The sequence below is a fragment of the Urocitellus parryii genome, chromosome 1 (assembly GCF_045843805.1).
Source record: "Urocitellus parryii isolate mUroPar1 chromosome 1, mUroPar1.hap1, whole genome shotgun sequence".
NCBI lineage: Eukaryota > Metazoa > Chordata > Mammalia > Rodentia > Sciuridae > Urocitellus > Urocitellus parryii.
The window spans coordinates 76,631,671-76,651,672 of NC_135531.1; the positions used below are offsets into that span (position 1 = coordinate 76,631,671).

The 20,002-nt window shown below is 36.8% G+C and overlaps 1 protein-coding gene across 4 annotated transcripts in view; it reads right to left on the bottom strand.

Annotated features, from left to right (window-relative positions):
• Positions 1–20,002, bottom strand: part of Mctp1 (multiple C2 and transmembrane domain containing 1) — a 516,302-nt gene that overhangs the window by 65,337 nt on the left and 430,963 nt on the right. For all 4 annotated transcript variants that reach the window (XM_077796266.1, XM_077796264.1, XM_077796263.1 and 1 more), the window contains one exon: positions 15,255–15,308. In XM_077796266.1, coding sequence (XP_077652392.1) covers positions 15,255–15,308 — 54 coding nt within the window. The remainder of the gene's footprint in view (positions 1–15,254; positions 15,309–20,002) is intronic.

Consider the following 20,002-nt stretch of genomic DNA (forward strand, 5'->3'; position numbering starts at 1 on the left):
CAGTAAGCATCTATTTGCTTTTCCCTATATAAATTAAAAACAGATATCAACAAAATATTTTAGCTTTAGGATTTGTCTATAAAATCATGCTCAGTGGATAAAACTCACACTTGATACATTCAACTTTGTGTGCATTTTCAAGGAGAATTATTTGATCCTCAAAACCTGACCTAATGAAGGCCTTCATGCAAGCAGTGAGTGAAAAAATCCTCAAACAACGTAAAAACGCATAGATATGTGTACAACTAGGGACAAATGTTGATGGAATTATCACCAGATCTCAGAAGACAAGGCCTATCTATCAAACATGCCTACCATACTTTGATTCCACTAATTCCCTGAGAAAAGACATCAGGTAGACTTCTGGATACCAGGTGTGTAAACATTCAGAAATTCTGATATTACGATATCTCCCATGTACAAAACCGGAACAGAACCCCACCAGATGCAGAATCTAGTTTCCACTGGGAATGCTACCTGCCCTTTTACTATTGGTGTCATTATTTAAATGTTTAATGTAGGAGAAACCGAAGTCCAAAAAAGAACATGCCTGCACTTAATTTCAAGTGACAGCTAATACAGTGCATTAAAGGTGTAAGACTATACACATGGTAGTTATATATAAATAGTAACAGTAAAAGGGGTTACAACATCTCTAAGACATCCTAAGTCTAAAACACTTAAAAAGCACATTTGCAGTACAACTTATCTTAAATTATTTTAATTGGTTTCAAGATGATTTCAGATTAGTGATGGGCTTTGACTTTTTTCTGATTGTAAAAGAGAAACAGATGAATGCTTTTTAGGCAGGCTAATATCATTCCCAGGTAGGCTACCACATAACCCGTGTTACTTAAATGCCATTAACTATTAATGAATGTTATTTTCACCTAAGTGTTTTATGTAAATTTTGTTTTCCTACAGTTGTTAGTTCTAATAAATATAGCTAATACAAATGTCTTTTGTTCTTTCTTTGCATTCATTATCAAGCAACTTTTTCACAGAGGAAAAAAAAAAGTAGTGGCAGAGAATGCTTAGCAACCATTTTACTGTTGGTTTTTTTTTTCACTGTATGAAAAATAGCCCAGTTATATTCTTTAGCTCGATTGCTTACAAATAACTTATCTGAGAAAAAAATCAAGTGACTTTGTCGGTTGTGGAAGTTTATTTTTCCATGTGTTATCTAGAGATAAGCCAGCCTATACTATTAGATTTCCACTGACATAATTGTGCATGAATTCTGATCTGATTTGGTATTATGTGGTGCAAAAGGTGACACATTTTCTCTAATATACCCCATTAGAAGGGAAAGAAATTGCCGAAGTATGAAATCTGAGGACCTTGATGCAGAAACTGTGTGACTTTGAGGTTGGCTAAATGGGAGAAAAGAACTTGTTCAACTACCCCAGGCACTAAAGATTGTGACAAGCAAACCTACCAGCTGGGGTAGTTACTCTGTTGGATAATCAATAAAATCTTACATTATCAGCCTGCCCCAGCTGTATATTCGTTTATCACATTGCCTCCTATGACTCCAAAATATTCAAGTGCGGAATCACAAAGAGAATATAGATACTGTACTCATTCCCAAACCACTGCTGATCAGAATACATGGTTGAGATAACAGAACTAAGAAATGGCATCTGTGTGCATAACATGTGGAATATTGATTTTAACATCCACATAACGCTACCTCACTACCACAGAGAAACATTAGCTCCAGAGATATAGAAAAAAAGATCTTGACCAAGCTACCTATGGTTCTTAAAAAAAAAATTTTCAGAGATATTAGTGATAAACATCCTTGGGAAAAAACTAGTACAATGCCAATTACATTTTCTAAAAAGTAGAAACTATTATGTTTTAAGAAGTATTCTGCAATCTCCTTTCTCAGTGGACATTTCATTTTTGGCAGCCAGTCCTGGTAGGTAAAGCCCAATTTCTAGAACACAGTCTATTGGCATTTTGTTCTCCTTTATAAGTGGAGGACAGTGAATGTTTATTATGATTCATACAGGAATTTTGTGGGGTTCTTTGCAACTCCTTCCTAATTCTCAACAAACCTCAAGGGTCAGTTTAGCTGAAAGGTGAAAATTTTGGATGAAGTCCTTATCTACAACCTAGACAAAGAAAGAATTAGGAAGAACTTTTGTATTTCAATGGAGAAATAGTGAATGACAACAATCCTTTGTTTCTTCTCATCTTCAGTATGTAAATTGTTATATATGTGTTTGCGCGGGTGCGCGCGCGCGCGCACACACACACACACACACACACACACACACATACACATGGACCTTCTTTGGTAATCTGAAGGTGTCATGTTTATTTTTGAAATAATCTAACCTACTTTGGATAAACAGTCTCCTGGTAGGCAATAGGTTTCATTATTTTTCCCATACTGGAGATTGAACCCAGGGGCACTTTGCCCCTGAGCTACATTCCCAGTCCTTTTTATTTTTATTTTGAGATAGGGTCTTGCTAAATTGCTGACCTCAAACTTGCAGACCTCCTGCCTCTGCTTCCCAAATCCCTGAAATTACAGGTATGTACTAGGTTCCATATTCCTTGATGCTACATGATACATATTAGAAGTTTTTGTTCTTTGAAATTGTGGCTGATTTTGTTTTCCAAAGATGAACACATAGGTTCTTATGCAATGTGATCTTGATATCACCTATCAATAGGTAGAACTGAGTTTCCCTTTCCTTGAATCTGGCTTGGTCTTGCTTGACTAGTAGAATGTGGTAACAGTGACACTCTGAAACTTGCAGGTCTAGTTCACAAGCCTTGCAGCTCCCACTTGGGTCTCTTGAAACACTCACTTTTTTATTTTCCCTCTCAGAACCAAGCTGCTGTGCTGCAAGAAGCCAACAACAACTGTCAGTCATCTGACTGAGCCACCTTAACTACCCAGTCTAGTCAAACTTTAGATGGCTACTACCCCAGACATCTGGTAAGAACCACACAAAATTCAGCAAGAACTGCCTAGGTGAATCCAGTCAACCCACTGAATAATGAAAGAATGATAAATTATTACTTTAGGTTACTAAGTTTTGGGAGAGTTATTGTGAAGGAAAAAAATGGATGTTAGAGGAATAGACTAGTCTTTAAAGTTTTTTTTTTCTTCATTTGAGACTTTTGTTAGTGTGTTATATGTCTCCGAGGTTTCAGTTTTTCATCTATAAAACAGTAACAGCAGGGGCTGGGGCTGGGGCTGGGGCTGGGGCTGGGGCTGGGGTTGAGGCTCAGCAGTAGTGCACTTGCCTGGCATGTGTGAGGCACTGGGTTCTATTCTCAGCACCACATATAAATAAATAAAATAAAGGTCTATCAACAACTAAAAAATAAAACTCAAAAAATAAAAGAAGAACAAAAATCAAAACAGTAACAGCAGTAACTGCTTCTCAACTGACCCAAGTTCTGCCAGCATCAAATTGTCCTCATGACTATTAGATCAAAGTCAGACTAACCATGGTTATTATGTTCCTTCTGAATCAACTTTTGAGGCAATACAATTATTTAGCCTCTTTTTATACTACCCTTCCTGTCTCCACATTGGGCTTGTGCTTACTGAATAGGTAAAAGACCTTGGGTGTGACCTGCTGCCATCATTCCTCCAGATGTCATTCCCAGTGCCAGGGAACAGAGGTAGATGGGACTTTCTGTTTATATTCAGCAAAACAGGCTATGGACATACAAACTATATATCAAGTGGCCTAGGTGTCATAAGTCAACAGGCTTTGCTACATATCTGGGTAGGCAAATTAATTAGAGGATTTCATTTCTTATCTCAGAACATGAATAATGTTAGGAAACACCAGATATATTTCCTAATTCCTCAGCTTCTTCTTCTTCTATTGGACAAGTTAACTTGTTTGGTAGGCTTAACCGCTGTCCCATGATCTGGTGTCTAATCTTAGCTACTTCCATACTAGCCAGGCTAATCTTCCTGTTACTGGAACAAGGAAATGATACCTGATGTGCCAATGTGTAAAGTTCTTGTTAATATTGAAAAGGTAAGAAAGGAAAGTATTTTGAAATAAGAATGGGCTGTACAAATACATCTCAGCTGGATAACTCAGCCAACCACAATCCTAAAATTTACCTTACTCACTTCAATTTTAAAAATAATCTTAGACTTAGTATTAAAAATATCTCTCAAATCAGTTTCTATTATCACTATTACTGTTTAAAGATGCCTTTATTTTTTTATCAGAGCTATTTTAGTGCCTCCTAGCATATTTCCCTACTTCAAGTCTCATTTCCTTTGTATTCCATCCTCTGTCTGGTTGCCATGGTTCTTTATAGAAATGAACACTTATTTTTTGGCTGATAATAATTGTGCACCTTTGTGGGGTACTGTGTGATGTTCTGGAACATTTTTACATCATCTATTGATTAACTCAGGACACTTCATCTCAAGTATTCATATTACTTTGTGAGAACATTCAGGATCTTTCTTCTAGCTATTTTGGATGATATAATATTGTTAACTACAATCACCCTCTGTGTAATGGAACACTAGAACTTATTCCTTCTATCTGACTGAGAGGGTAGGAGACATGGGGAATTGGAAAGGTGTTAGTTAATGGGCAAAAGTTCTCTATCTAAAGCACAACTTCATCATGAAAATTCATACTTTGAAACTATACTGCTTTTGGTTCCATTTCTTATTACTTTGAGAATATCATCCAAACTCAGATGATGGCTAAAAGTTTCATGAGCTTAAATTTACATTTCCAGTGTCATTTTCTTCTACCTCATCAGCAGCACTCTATGTTCCTACTACACTACACAGTCCTTGATTTTATGCCACCCTTCTTGGTACATGCTCATTCACACTTCAAGACCCAAGCTGAATGCCACTTCCTTTGTGGAACATTTGCTGACAATTCTGAGATGACGGTTACCCTCCTGTTTTCTCACCAAAATTGTTCATAACTTTCTTAACATTTTCCTTGTTGTATTATAATCATTGGCTTATATAACCAAAGGCCCCATCAGCTAGAGACTTCTGAAAAGCTCATGTTGTGTCATATTGTCTTTGTCTGCCCAGTGTCTTGTCCCTCAACATATGTTTATGGAATGAAGTATCATTTTTCAATGGGAGATACACAATAACAAAGTAGTTCAACCTTTACCTGAGATTGGGCTTCAAGGTGCAGGGGGTTTGGTAGGTCTGTGAACTTAGGAAAGAAATATTTTAAGTTCCTTTCTGAGAAATTGATTACTCTTGTAAAAAAAAAGAAAGACTGTTCTATGTCAAATGTAATATTAAATCACTGATTCATAGAGTGGCAGAGATAGGATGCTGGATCCATCAGCCTAGACAAAGTTTAGTTGCAAGAACCAAGACCTCAAAATCTTAGAGACTTGTAGAACCAAAGAATTATTTTTTTTACACACACTATATGTCCATGAGTTGGCCTCATGTTATTTTTATTCCAGGACTCAGGCTGAAGGAGTGCCTTTCTGTGGACAGTTCCAGTATCATGGCAGAAAGAAAAGAGATGGAAGAGCCCAGGGTGGCCCTTAAAACCTTTTCTTGGAAGTGGCAGGTGTCAGCCAAAGTGTGTTGTGCAGCCAACACTGGTGGGCAAGAAATTATATTTTTAACATAACGCAATCTGCCATGGGTGCTACCAAAGGTAAGAAGACAATATTCAGGCTTCTAAAACAGCTTCTTGATGAGAATCTAAGAAAACACACTTGTCTCACACGAGTATAAGCTATGCATCTTTTTACTTTGAGTCTAGCTTAAGTTGGAAAACTTCAAAGAAAAATTAGTACCATGAAGTTTTCATATCTATTGGTTTTATTGTAATTATGCAATGTGATAAAACACAAACATTGCAGTACTTGTGTGGCAGAATTCTGCCCAATAGAAGCGTGGAATCAATTAATTGAAGAAGTACCTCAGACTGCCTACTCTGAAAATCTATTGCACATTGTGGAATTTTCACTTGTTATAAAATTGTCCCAATTTTTAGACAGGAACTTTACCTGGCTTAGGATTTGCCCTTAAATAAGGAGTGGGTACTTATAATGAAGCATTTTTATGTGTTAACCCTATCACCAAGAAAAGTAACTCATATGCTGCTGGAAATATTTGGTGAAGCACACATTTCTTGGAGTTGTATCTAATCACAGAATTTCTGACATTTCTTTAATATTTTTTTGCATGTAAGTTAATGAAAATAGATACCTCTATTTGTATAGCCAACTCCTGTTGGCAGCTTTTTACAATCCCGGAAGAATTCTTACTTTGTGAACTCCTTTTAGGATCTGCAGAGTCAATGTCTTTAACATGGTGAAGAATTTCTTTGCCAAACAAACTTTCAGGCAGAATAAAAATCTTGGCACTCTGGGCTCAGATGGAGCATCTGTGATGCTTGGCAACACATCTGGTTCTGCTGCTTTGGTGAAGAAACATTCTTCTCATCTCAACATGCAGTGGTGTCAGCCAGTGTCAACGACTCTGCCAGCAATCCTGAAAAAATCGTGTCTATTTCTCTGTATGTTGTCAACCTCCTGAGAGCCAGGGCTGACACACTGCTATTTCAAGAGTTTTTGTCAAGAAATGGGAGCAGAAAAGGAAGTTCACTGTTGCAATACAGAAGTTAACTAGCTTTGCAGAGGACTGTCTTGCAACATTTGATTGGCCTTCAAATAAAAGTTTCTTCGTTTTTAAGGCAAAGGAAATCCAACTATCAGAATAAACTAACCAGAAAGAGTTCTATTCTTAGTTTAGCTTTATTTGATGGGTATTCTTGCCAAATTATCCAGGTAACTTTTTCTATTTCAATTACTTTAGCCCACCTGCCACTCTAGAAGAGCAGGTGGGCAGGGGGCACAAATATCTACCCAAATATTTCAAAATTGGAGAAGTGCTTCTGCAAAGTAGAATAAGTGATGAAGTGACAAAGCTGTCAATTTGTTTAGAGGTATAAACCTGCCAGCAGCTAGAATCACAAAATAACTCTTAGAAAGCTAATTCTGCCTCAACTCTTAGAAACCTAATTCTGCCTCCACTGACCTTAATGTAGACACAAAAATATTTAATCCATTTTTCAACCATGAAGCATTAAGGAAGCAGACTTTTCAAAAGATGATCTCATTAATGTTGTATGAATTCAGAAAGAATTCTTGGGGAATTCTAGGAGAATTCTAGGACTCCTCATCTACTAAAGTTATAGCATATATTTGTTTGTTACTGTTTTCTTTTGCCAAATTGGTGTTTCGAGCACTTACTGCCATGAAACTGAAAGTCATAATCAAACAAATGTCAAAGATAACAAGCATATTGTTGCATCCAAGCCCTTCCATAATATCAAAATCAAGCCAAATATCAGTCTTTTTGTAGAAACTTTTTAATATAATTTTTTACTTGAAAAAATTTGAATTTATCTCAGGTGTTTGAGGAAATAGACATTAATGTCTTGAGGAAGATGGTGAGAGCAATAAAATATGACTTCATAAAGATACTTCAATTTCTAAAAAACAATTCCATTTCTATGTCAGCAAAAATGGCGCTAAAAAAAGTGTGTTGGTGTAATTTCTTCTGGGGAGTAAGTCTGTAAATTTCTTAAGATTCTCAAAGGATTTATTATCTCTAAATGGTAAATAACCACTGCCCTGGAGTTTTGTAGGGTGAAATGTTTTAAGGAATGGAATGAATGTTGTGAGGAAGTGACATTCTGTTGAAAATTGACGTTAATCATGATTTGCCATTACATTCATCAATTTAAAACACAGGCTCCTAAACAGGAGAGTATGCAACCATATCAGATGGGCAATATCCCCCTCTCATTTTGAGGTGAGTTTTTCTGAAATAAAAATTAAGACAATTTGGATAAAGATATTTGCTTTTTAGATACTGTTTTTACTTTCCATATTGAATGAAGAACTGTGTGGCCATATTTACGTAGAAGAATAAGTTAGGAAGGAAAAATTAGGAGTTCACACTAGTGCTATCAAATAAAGTGCTTTTGAAGCAGTATAGAAAATTCAGCTGGAAGGTACCTGTAATAGTTCACTATTGCTACTCTAGTGAATTACCATAAACCTAGTGGCTTAACATATATTTATTATCTTACAGTTCTGTAGTTAAGTCTAAAATGGGTCTCACTGGGCTAAAATCAAGATGTGAGCAGAGCTGCATTTCTTTCAAATACTCTAGGGGAGAATCCTTTTCCTTGTGCTTTCTATCTTGTAGAAACTGCCTACATCTTCTTGGCTTGTGGCCTCCTTTTTCATCTTCAAAGCCAGCCATAGCAGTCCCTGGCCCCCCAACCTTGCTCCAGCCCGTTTGTGTTTTATCGCTGCTGCAATGATCAGTCCTTGACCACCTTCTTCCCTCGAGGGCAACATCTACTCCTTCCACAGCTGCTTCTTGGTCTCCAGGGTTTCCTTGTGCTCACTGAGCCTGTAGTGCAGGCGTGTGCTTTCTTTGGCAGCAGATTCTTCCTGCCTTGTAAAACACCCTCAGGTTTCCTGAGCCTGGCTAGTGACATTGAGAACAAAAGCAATGACTACAGACAAGCTCTCTTGGAGAGCTTGGACCCCCAGGCCGTCCATCACTTTAGCAATACGCAGCTGGGAGAGCCCCTTTCAGGTGGTCCAGCTGGTGCAGCAGCTTTTTCTTCTTCTTGCTACAAAGTTCCTAAGCTCTGATCTTGGCCATAGCTGCACAAGTAGCCATCAGCTGCCAGCTGCTCTGAATGCCCCCCTCCCCTTAAAGACACAAATGATTATATGGGCCCACTCAGATAATCTAGGATAATCACCCTATTTTAAGGTCAGCTAATAAGTAACCTCATCCTATCTATTGCCTTAATTCCTCTTTTTCATGCTGTGTTACACATTCCCAGGCTCCAGGTATGAACATTTTTAGTCTCATTCCACGTATAACACATCTCTTAAGATAACTGAATGTGCAGAACAATGAGAAGTAGAGGAAATGCAGAATTAAACATACCCCAGCTGGAATGGGAGTTTTCTTATCATACTACCCAAATACTTATTCAAGATCTTGTCTGAGTCTGTGTATGGTGGCTTGCATCTGTGATTCCAGCTACTTGGGAGACTGAGGTAGGAGGATAGCAAGTTAAAGCCTTGGCAACTTAGCCAGACCCCGTCTTAAAAATAAAGGAGGGGGCTGGGGATGTGGCTCAAGCGGTAGCGTGCTCGCTTGGCATGCGTGCGGCCCGGGTTGGGTCTTCAGCACCACATACAAACAAAGATGTTGTGTCCGCTGAAAGCTAAAAAATAAAATATTAAAAAATTCTCTCTCTTTAAGAAAAAAAAATAAAATAAATAAATAAAGGAGGTAGGAGTTGTCCCTTTATACTTCTAAGTTGTGCTCATTTATTGTAGAGTGCCCCTAGGTTCAATCCCTAGCACCATCAAAACAACAACAACAACAACAACAAATAATGGTGGGACTGCAAATTGGTGCAACCACTCTGGAAAGCAGTAGGGAGATTCCTCAAAGAAAATAGGAATGGATCCATCTTTGACCCGATTACTCTTCCTGGTATATACCCAAAGGATTTAAAAATCAGCGTACTACAGTGACACAGACACATACAGACACATAGCAGCAAAATTCACAATAGCTAAGCTATAGAGCCAAACTAGGTGCCCTTCAATGTCTGAAGCAATTTGCCTCCATACTCCACCCCATGCCCCAGGAAGCCTGGGCTTAAGGAAAGATAAAGATGCCACATTTGAAGTCAGGAAATCTGGGTCTCAGTTATTCTGTCATTTATTGTCTGTGTCACCTGTGATACTCATTTTGGCTGAACAAGCTTCCTCTTGTTTTTATTTTATCTGTGATGCTGGGGACTGAACTCAGTGCCTTACACATTCTAGGTAAGTGCTTTACCACTGAGCTACACCCCTGGCCCCCAGGTGCCTTATTTAAAAAAAAAAAGGTGGTTACATTGGATTATATCTTGGGCCCCTCTAGTTTTATTATCCCTATGATTTGGGGTGAAATAGAGAGTTTATACAAACTTGAGATCAGTAGGCTGTTAGCCCAGTGGGCTTAAGCACCACAAAGTCCCCCAAAAAGGAATGGATACTTCCCCACCTTTTACTAATTTTATTCTTAATATTCTTTTCCAGATGGGAAAAATGAGAGGATAGAAATGACCCCTCAGACTCTCTGCCCAGTCACCCCTGGCTTTAGATCAAAAGTGGATAAAACAAGTGGGATATATTGATTTTACCAGCAATACAACTACTGTGCACTTCAGCTTATCTCTCTGCAATGAGATGCTTCTATCCAATAAAAGAACATGTTTAGGCAGATTGGCTTTCCTCTTTTGTTTACTGTAAGAAGGTTGTGACACAGCAACCATACGTCCAAGGAACACAGATGGTTCCATTTTCACCCTACAGCATGGGAGGGTCTATATGGTTGTGGTAGACAGAATTCTAAGGTGGAGACCAAGATTCCCACCTCTTAGTCTATAAGTCATGTATAATCCCCTATTCTTATGTTTGGGGATGGGTTTAGGAGTATAGTGGGTACAATGGGACAGTTACTCCCATGATTATGTTCCACAGCATAGCTGTCTTTAAGAAAGAGAGAAAGGGAGGTTATCACTGGGGTCTGGTCTAATCTGGTGAGCTAGCATCTTCTTGAAGGAGAGTTGAAGCATGGGAGAGATTCAACTCAACAAAGATAAATTAAATTTAAAGACAGAAGATCCCACAGAAATTGGCTAGGAGCAGAAATCAAGGGCTTTAGTTTTTCTACTGAATGCTACTAACAACCTAAATGAGTTTGGAAGTGAATTTTCTCCAATAAGGACTCATTCTGTCATATTTTAAGGGGGAAAGCTTCAGCAGAGAGCCCAGTTGGCTGTGCCTGCACTTCTGACCTACTGAACCAAGATCTTAAAAATATAAGTGTTGCTTTACACCTCTAAGTTGTGCTCAGTTTTTATGCAGCTATAGAAAAATGGATAAACAAATAGTATTCCAGTTAAATATAATTTAAAAATTTTTTAGGAAGTACTGTTTTTCTTGTTTGCTCTCTTTCTGCCTTTCTCCAAAGCCTTGATCCATTTCCCTATCATGCATCTTTTTTTCACTGAATATAACTGTAAAATGCAATTTTGTCAGATTAAAATCTTCTCTCATATCACTTAGAATTATCTCTTTCGCCCCCAACCCCACAGTTGATTTAAGATGCAGAGATGTATGAATGTTGGGTACATTATATACATGTTTCGGCTGGAGAATCAAACCAGAAAACACAGACTTCAAGAATCAAAGCAAACAATCTGTATATTTTGAAGGAACTCAGATATGTTTCATTCATTGCATCTAGTTATCTTGAAACATAGTAACCTTGACATAACCGTTGAAAAAAAGGAGAAGCAATGTAAGCATAAATGCCTGAACATTTTAATATCTTTTATCAATAAACATTACTAGAATGCCATGCATTTGAATTCATGCTTTTCCTGAGGGAAACCTGCATTCTGTCTTCTCTTCCTGATGTTGCAGCTGGATCCTATTACAAGGGTAGGATGCACATGGGAAGCATGCCTAAACTTTTTAAACTACAGAAGGCAGATCTTCGTTAATTAGAGGTCTAGATTATGCAGAATGAGCACTGTATTATTACATATAATGTGGAGAAAAACACTATTACATGACTGTTCTTAACTCCACCTAGGTAATTTAGTTCAGCCTTATTTTCTTAGATATTCTGTTAACCACAAAGGCAAGATTTGGTGTCAGGTCAAAAATCACATCAAACTGAGGCTTTGTTGTTTTGACTGAGAGAACACTCTGTTACAAAGGGAACTGAATACACAGTATGATGTCTTTCTAACATTTAATTCAGAAAAAAAATTGTCATCTCCAGCACGGCTTAACGTAGAGCTAATGTACTATGTTATGTATGATGCAGATAAGTGAAAATATTAACAAGTCAATGCTTCATAACTAAGACTCACCATTTAAAACCCATATTCTCTTTGTTAAAAATGTGAAATTGGATTAAGAGAGAAGCCACCTAATTTTAGATTCAAACAAATGTGGATAGTGGATTTTAGAATGAAGAATAAGTGTGTGGCCATCTGAATAATGATGAGATCTTTTAATAAAAAGGAAGAATTCAAGGAAAAATACTTAAAAGGTCATAATCTAGAAAAATTTCAAAATATGGAGATGCAGGTAAATCACAAGTTAGCTTTAACCAACTTCAACCAAAGCTTTCCCAGGTGCTAAAGTCAGCACTGAAGAAAAGCTATTACAAAGCAATTATGTGAAGTAATTGTAATCTTTGCTTCAACTTCTTATACCTGTGTCTTTGCCATGTATATAATTATGCTGAGGGAAAATACTCGAAGCTCAAATGAGATAAAGGACTTCAGTTTATGCCCGCATGAACCTTGTCAAGTAGCCAATGACTCGCCTTTCATTGTGAGTGACTAATATCAATGCTGGCTCTAAAGAAAGACACTTTTCATAATCGCCCAACAATCTGCTAAGTGAAAACATATGGATTGGCTTAGGCAAAGCCTGCCAGGGGTCTTTGCTGAATGGAAAACAGGTGCTCTCATTCTGTGCCACGTAATACCCCATTTACCCCCAAGTCCAAAGGTTATAGGACTAATAGCTGCCTCGTGGTAATCAGGGAAGCCAAGACACTAGCCCTGCTGAAACATCTGGGACATATTTTACATACTTGCAACATATGCTTCAGGTTCAATTAACATGAGGCTTTGGCACATTTATTAATCTTTTTTACTTTTATCCTATAAGAGGACCCACTGACCTGACCCCACTATTATACCATATGAGAAAACAGAGAAATAATGAGAGCTAGAGGTCAGTACCTGCTCGTATGGTGAAAAACACATTTGTTTTCTTATGAAATTCCATTACGCATGACTCTATACACAAACTTTAAATAGAGGAACCAATGAATTTTTTAAAGTAGGAAATTACCCTTCTCCCATTCAGACACACGGATAGCCAAGACTTAACAATGCAGGGCTGTGAGAGCCAGTCAAGGGATGGAAGCCAGTAAATGGAAACTTGCAGGATCCTTTCACGTTTTCATTTCTTATGGTACAAAAACTTTACATTTCAGGATATCCACTCTAGGATTCTTTCCTCAATTATGCAAGAGCTTAAACATCTACTATAATTACTACATTTGATATTTTTGAAATAAAATTTTAATGTTGATATTGAATTATGGTTGAGGAAAAGAAAACCTATATGATGTCCAAATAAGGAATACATTTAGGAAAAAAAAATCAGCTCACATTTTTTTTTTTTTTTCAGAAGGAAAACACCCTGTGTATTGGCACCCGGTACAGAAGAATACAGCTGAATTCATGCAGTAATCTAAGCACTCACTTTCAATCAACTTTGGTAACTAGATCTGAAAATGTGTTAGAACCAGGGTGTCAATTCCAGACAACCATATACTAGATTACGATAGATGCTACTCCAGAGATTTGGAGTTGTTTCCCCACTCGCATGTTCCACTTGACATCTATGTTTTGGTGAGCTGGTTAACTAGGTGTGTATTTGTTTCCCAAGCCTAACATCCTCTCTGTTGAAAAAAAAAATGACCATAAAAAGGAAAGATTAGAGGTGTAGAATATCAACAAGCTGGCTAAAAATATATAGGGTGACTTCAAGCAGGGACATTGAAGTACTAGACTTCACCAAGGGTTTCCATTTATTAACATTTCTGGGGAAACGCCTGCTGCTGGGATGGATCTTTATGGTGGCTTTAATAATAAAGCAGCAACAAGCAAGGGGAAATGGCCATAAATGGATGGCAGCTCAGTGTTTATCAGCAGAGAAATGATGATTCAGAGCTGGCATGTTGAGTTAAAATACAATCTCTCTACAGCTCCACAACTGACCTTAACAATAAATCATATCATTTATTGCCAGAAGTGTATGCTCATGTTATTTAACATTAAAAACAAGCACATATGTGTTTTTTGCAGGAAGAAGATTTTGTTAGTTTATGTTTGATGATGTTGCTAATAACCGAATGATGTACAGAAGAAAAATTTCACATAAAAGCTCTGTCAAAAATGTTTGAAATAACATTAGAAGGGAGAAGAGGGGAAAAGCCCGCATGTGTATGTTTATTTTCTTTAAGCACTGAATATTATTCAGGAAAAGAGTCATTTGTGAGGTTAACTAATCGCTGTGATTTTTTTTTTTTTTTGGACACCTCTAGTGCTTGCTTCCAAAACAAATACTTGAGGACATACCTGTATATCTCTATTGGAACCAAAGGTCAAGGGCATAAATTGAGATACATTGTTTTTCTCCTTCAAAAAATTTCATTGCTTTACTATAACAGAAGTCAGATTCTGGTGAAGGTCAAAATCTGGCTTTATTTGCCAAACAATGTGCAAAGAAATAATGATATTCTCTCCCTGCCTCTGATTTCACCTTAAGACTTTGTAGGTTTTAGGTATAGAAATCACAGAGGTCATGATGTAACAAATGGCCATAGAAAGCTGTTCTTCCAATACCAGCCACAGCTGCAGTGGTGCAAGGTCATTCTAATTCTTCCCCCTAGCTGTCCCTTCTCCCCAGGGGACAACCAATCCAAGCAGTCCCAGAAACTAGCTGTTATTTACTGTAGTCAGCCTCCCCAAGCCCACCAGCAATTGAAGTAGGAGCCTCAGCCTGAATGGACTTCCCTGATGGAGGAGCCGTGGGGTCATTCCAAATCTAGACAAGGCCACTGGACACCAGGGTTATTTAAATGTCCTCTTGAGTGCTCCACACACGTGTTCTTTTGCTGAGCAATTCTTTGAAAATTACAGAGGCAATATCTATGCTCAACTCATGCAAGGCTGCTGATTTTTTCACTCCCCTCTTCCCCCAAAGCATAGAACCATTTGTAATACTCAAGATAGGACAAATTTTTGCCCTTCAAAAACAGTTGTCACTGCCGTTGTCTTCACGAGAGCTATCAAGTTCCAGACAAGCTGAATTATTTTATTTTATTTTTTTTTTTTGTTCCTTGCAGAAAAATATTTGACCCAGCTCTGGACAAAAGCGAAGAGGATTTATAGCCCTCTCTCCCTCTTTGCAACATGCAGTGGCATTGTTAGGATGATAAACAGCACTGTCCAATTTTCTGGACTCAAACACTTCAACTCCTTTTTTAACTGTCTGTGAAAACAGTGTCATGTCTACATTTCCCCATCCCCAGGTACCCAAGTGCTGGGAAAGATAATTACCTTGTCATCTTTGTCATCTTCTTCTTCCTCGTCCTCTAGCATGTCCTCCACTACCTGCAGACAGAAACACAAGTTGTTTTTGTGCTCCTAAAGGACAGAATTTTGTCCTGTCATTTTGAACCTTTTGGAAATGAAAATTTTATTAACATTTGAAACACATGCACTGGAGAAGGAATGTTTGATCTAGAGATGGACATTAGAAAAAGGCTGTCTTTAATTGTTTAAAATCAGGTAACAGAAGCCCGGTCAAGGGAATCCTATTCATGCAAAATGTTTTGTGACAAAGAATTTGAAATATGTGTAAGGCAAACTAACATCAATTTGGAGGATGCTTTACATCAGGAAATCTCCTTTCTACCTATTCTGCTGTCAATATTAATAAGGCACTCTAAATTTAGAACTAGATAACTAAGCATGAAGCAGCTCTGTTATTTCTAATTTACTTTTTGCTAAACTCTTAGATTAAAAAAAATCGATTCATGCTGATGGCCTATGGTGTAAAACTAAATGTCTTTTATAGTTCAAACTTCAATTCAGTTTTGTGGATTACCTGAATATTTCATTTTGGCTCTGTGATTTTACACAAAGATTGTGAGGATAGTTAGTAAAAGAAATTTAGAAATGCATTCTATAATCAAATGTGCATAATATATGCACCTAACTCAGACAAGTGGATATGCATATGCACTTTTAATGGCTCCTAATTCACCTATATTGGTAGAATGGAAGAGTCATTCTGGATTTGCCAAATAATTTTCGTTTTCTTTGGTCAATATATAACTGCCAGTATTAAGAATGGGATTTCATTAAAGTTTTTTTTATGACTTTATAGACTTACATGAACAAACACACGTGCACCCCAGGGAAATTAAAAACATAAAAAATAAACCCTCTAGAGTTGGGATTCTTATTCAGGTAAGTTCCAACTTCTTGTATATAACATTTTATATACTTTCTAAATTTTTATTGTGTTTTTTACCTAATCCAATCTGAGTATCTCTAAATAGTTAGCACATATTTGAGAGCATTTCTCTCAAAGCTTGTAACTTTGGAAGATAAAGACAACTAGTCCTTCTTTTAGGAGACTTTTTGATATAAATAGGAATAGCTTATGAGTGAAAATTTCAATCACCAAGACAGTATTATGCAAAGATTGTATAAACTGAGATGACATATCTGAATTCTCAGTTATTCCTAATATTTTTCTGAAATATTCAAAAAGCATTCAGTGATTTAAAAAAAAAAAACCCAAACACACACTTCCAGGTCTCATGAACCAATATAAAACTAAACTATCTAAAAAACTGTCAAATTATTTCTAATTTAATGTCATACATAACATCTTCTGTTCAACAGTAGGATTTTGTGGTCTTTCATTTTGACATCAGCACTTCAAAAGAATCATAGTAGCCCAACATACTTTTTCCAATGTATGTTGAGTGCTTATACAACTTTGGGAACATATAAAGCAATTTGAATTGTGGTTGACCTAAACAGGAAATACGAACTCTTGATATTCTAACTATTTTCAGCCACTCCATAAGCATTTATTGTAAACCTCCTTAACCAAGGCACACAATTCTAGGTAATGTGAAAATACAAAGAGAAACAACACATAGGTACTTGTCTAGCCTCATATAGGCTCTATGGAATGTAAACAGCAGATAAGCCATCATATTAATTTTTAACTTTCTTTAACCTGAATTATGTGCATCACAAATATACAGACATTAGTAATGACAATGTGTAATTGAGGAGATGTATGCCAGGCTATTCCTTATTGGGCTATTTGTGATGGAGGTTTAGAAAGGAAAAGAAGCCACAGTGTTTCAATGCATTGTGTTACATCAAGATTTCACCTAACCCTTGCCAGATTTTTTAAAAAAATGATTATTTTCTACTTCTAATAAAATTATCTTTAGGTGCTGGATGTGGTGGCATGTACCTGTAATCCCAGTGACTTGAGAGGCTAAAGCAGGGAGATTGAAAATTTGAGACCAGCCTTAGCAACTTAGTGAGGTCCTAAGCAACTTAGTGAGACCTTGTCTCCATTAAAAAATAAAAGGGACTGGAGATGTAGCTCAGTGGTAAAGCACCTCTGGGTTCAATCCCCAAGTATATACACAAAAGAATTATCTTTAAAGTTTTGGATTTAAATGAAGTTTTTTTATTGCTAAAACTATCCATGCAGTCATATCAAATATGTCAAAGAAAATAAAATATTCTTTTACTCCTTTTATTCCTCTGACTAAACTCAAGAAGTATTATATATAACTAGTTATTAAAAATATATCATATACCTCCTCTTACAGTACTTAGCATCCTACTGCAGATACTACAAAGGCAGAATGGTGTCAAATTGTATCTAGCAGATTGCATAATAGGTGTTCAAGAAATATTTTTTGATCTAGTGGATAGATGACTGCATCATCCATCCTTCATATCTTGGAACACACTCTTTGGTAAAGTGCCTATCATTTATCTCACAAACCTGACTTAGCTCACTTCGAAAGAATTATACCTAATCAACTTAATAAAGGCAAATATTCAAAATGCTTTCAAACTTTTTCCTGGAAATATAACCCATGAATATTTAATCTTTAAGATCTGGGGATATCTACTAAGGCCAAATTAATTTTTAAAAATTCCAAGTATGATTGAACCATAAAACAAACTACTAGCGTAATTTACACTCTTTGTAAATCAGCTGTGGCTCTTATGTTCAAGTATGAGTCAAAGAAGCCTACAGAATCAGGCTCTTCATTTGCAAAACCCAAACTGTTCTTTCCCTGCACAAGTGGGTAATTGGCTACGCACAATTGCTCCACAAATGTGCAGCCAGAACCACCCAATACAACCATTTGCTTTTACATTTGGCAGAAAAGTGTTGTGTTAGTGAGAGGCCTTTGTGTTGTGTTTTAGCGCTCTAGTGAGGGCTTTTCCCCTCCTCTAGTGCCTCCTTAATGTTATATCATGAACATCTAAAAGTGAGGATTTATAATACAGATCGTTTCCTGTTGATACCTTTTAGCTGCTTCAGAATGCACCCCCCCCGCCATTATATTTTTTTCAGGTGAAGCTTAAGTTGCCTTGAAATGGAGATGATAAAGCCCTGATCATCTGATTAAAGTCCAAGGAGATCATGTCTGTAGAGTGTTTAGCACAGTTCCTGTATCAAAAGAAGTTCTCAAAAATATTAGCTATTGATAAAATAACATCAAATTAATATTTTAACACTGATTTTTGGAAATTAAATTGCATCCTTTTTTTTAACCTGGGCAGAATATCTTTTGTTCTCAATGACAAAGTTCTGATTCATGTTTTCACTGAAAATAAGGAAAACACATACAGGCACAAGAAGAAGTTTGGGTAAAGATTCCAAATTAAAATGATGCTGCTTTTTTACAACTAGTTTTCAGGCTTTAGTGGCCTAGTGAAATGGACAGCTCTGAGAGCAAGAGTGTCTCAGAAGCTGAGCTTTAAGACTTGAGCTCCAGCCAAATGCAATGGACATAGAAATCACAAACTGTGTTTTAAAAAATAAACTGTGTAGGGCTGGGGATGTAGCTGAGTGGTAGAGTGCCTGCTTAGCGTGTATGAGGTCCTGGGTTCAATCCCAGGACTGAGAAAGAAAACAAAAACAAAACAAACCTGTATATGTCACAGAAGTGCATTTAATGACTGCATAAAATGTAATCTTTCCTAGAGAACTTAACACCTGCTACTTAAAAAGAGAGTACTGGAATTTAACACTTAACTTAGGAAAACAAATAAAAATACAGGAGACCTACTCTCAAATTCAAGCCCTTTCCTCTCCAAATAAAACCAAATAAGAATGACATAGTTTTGTTTTCAATATTGCAAGTCCAATTGCCCAAGCATTTGTCAGCAATGATTTAATAACACACACACACACACACACACACACACACACACACACACACACTTCCTTACAGGGGGAAAGATGAAAGGAATGACAAAAAATTCAGTTGGTAGAAAAGATACGTTTGCAAAGTTCAGGGTTTTTTTTTTGTTTTTTCTTAAAAGGGAATATCTCAGACCAGCTCTGGAATTCTCTTTCCAAATTATGCTTTCTGATACCTTGCTTGAAAGCAAGTAGTATTAATCAAACAAAGGAAGGGCACTAGGGAAATCAGAAAGATGTAATGCAAGCAGTTAAAAGTGACATGACCTTCTGTAATGTCGCTCGTCACAGACTTATATGCCACACACTGGAGGAAGGTCTTGAAAGAACAGATTCCTGGTACTATTCCTTGAATGTAATACTAATAAAGATGACATTTTAAAAAACACACATAGACAGCCCCAAATGCAGTGTGCCAGCTACATTACAGCCAAAGAATAAGCAGATAACATTATTTTAAAAAGCATAATATTTCTTCTTCCATATCCAATATTTGCTGAACATTTGTCATTAAGATATAAAACATAATATGTAGCTATACGTTTAAGAATCTATTTCCAAAAGGGAACAAAATTGCCTCTACAGAATATCTTTTATATAATTTTTTTCTAATTTTGTAAGATTTAATTGTAATCCAACACAACTCCGTGATTTTCAAGGAGATAAAATGTTATTTGAATGAAAATGTGAATAGTGATGTTGAAAATCTGAATGAAAATATGACATGTTTAGAATCATTCCATCAATGATATATACAGATGTGACCAGAGAAAGCAGTTAAAGGAACATCAACACAATAAAAGTATGATAAAAAGTGGATTCA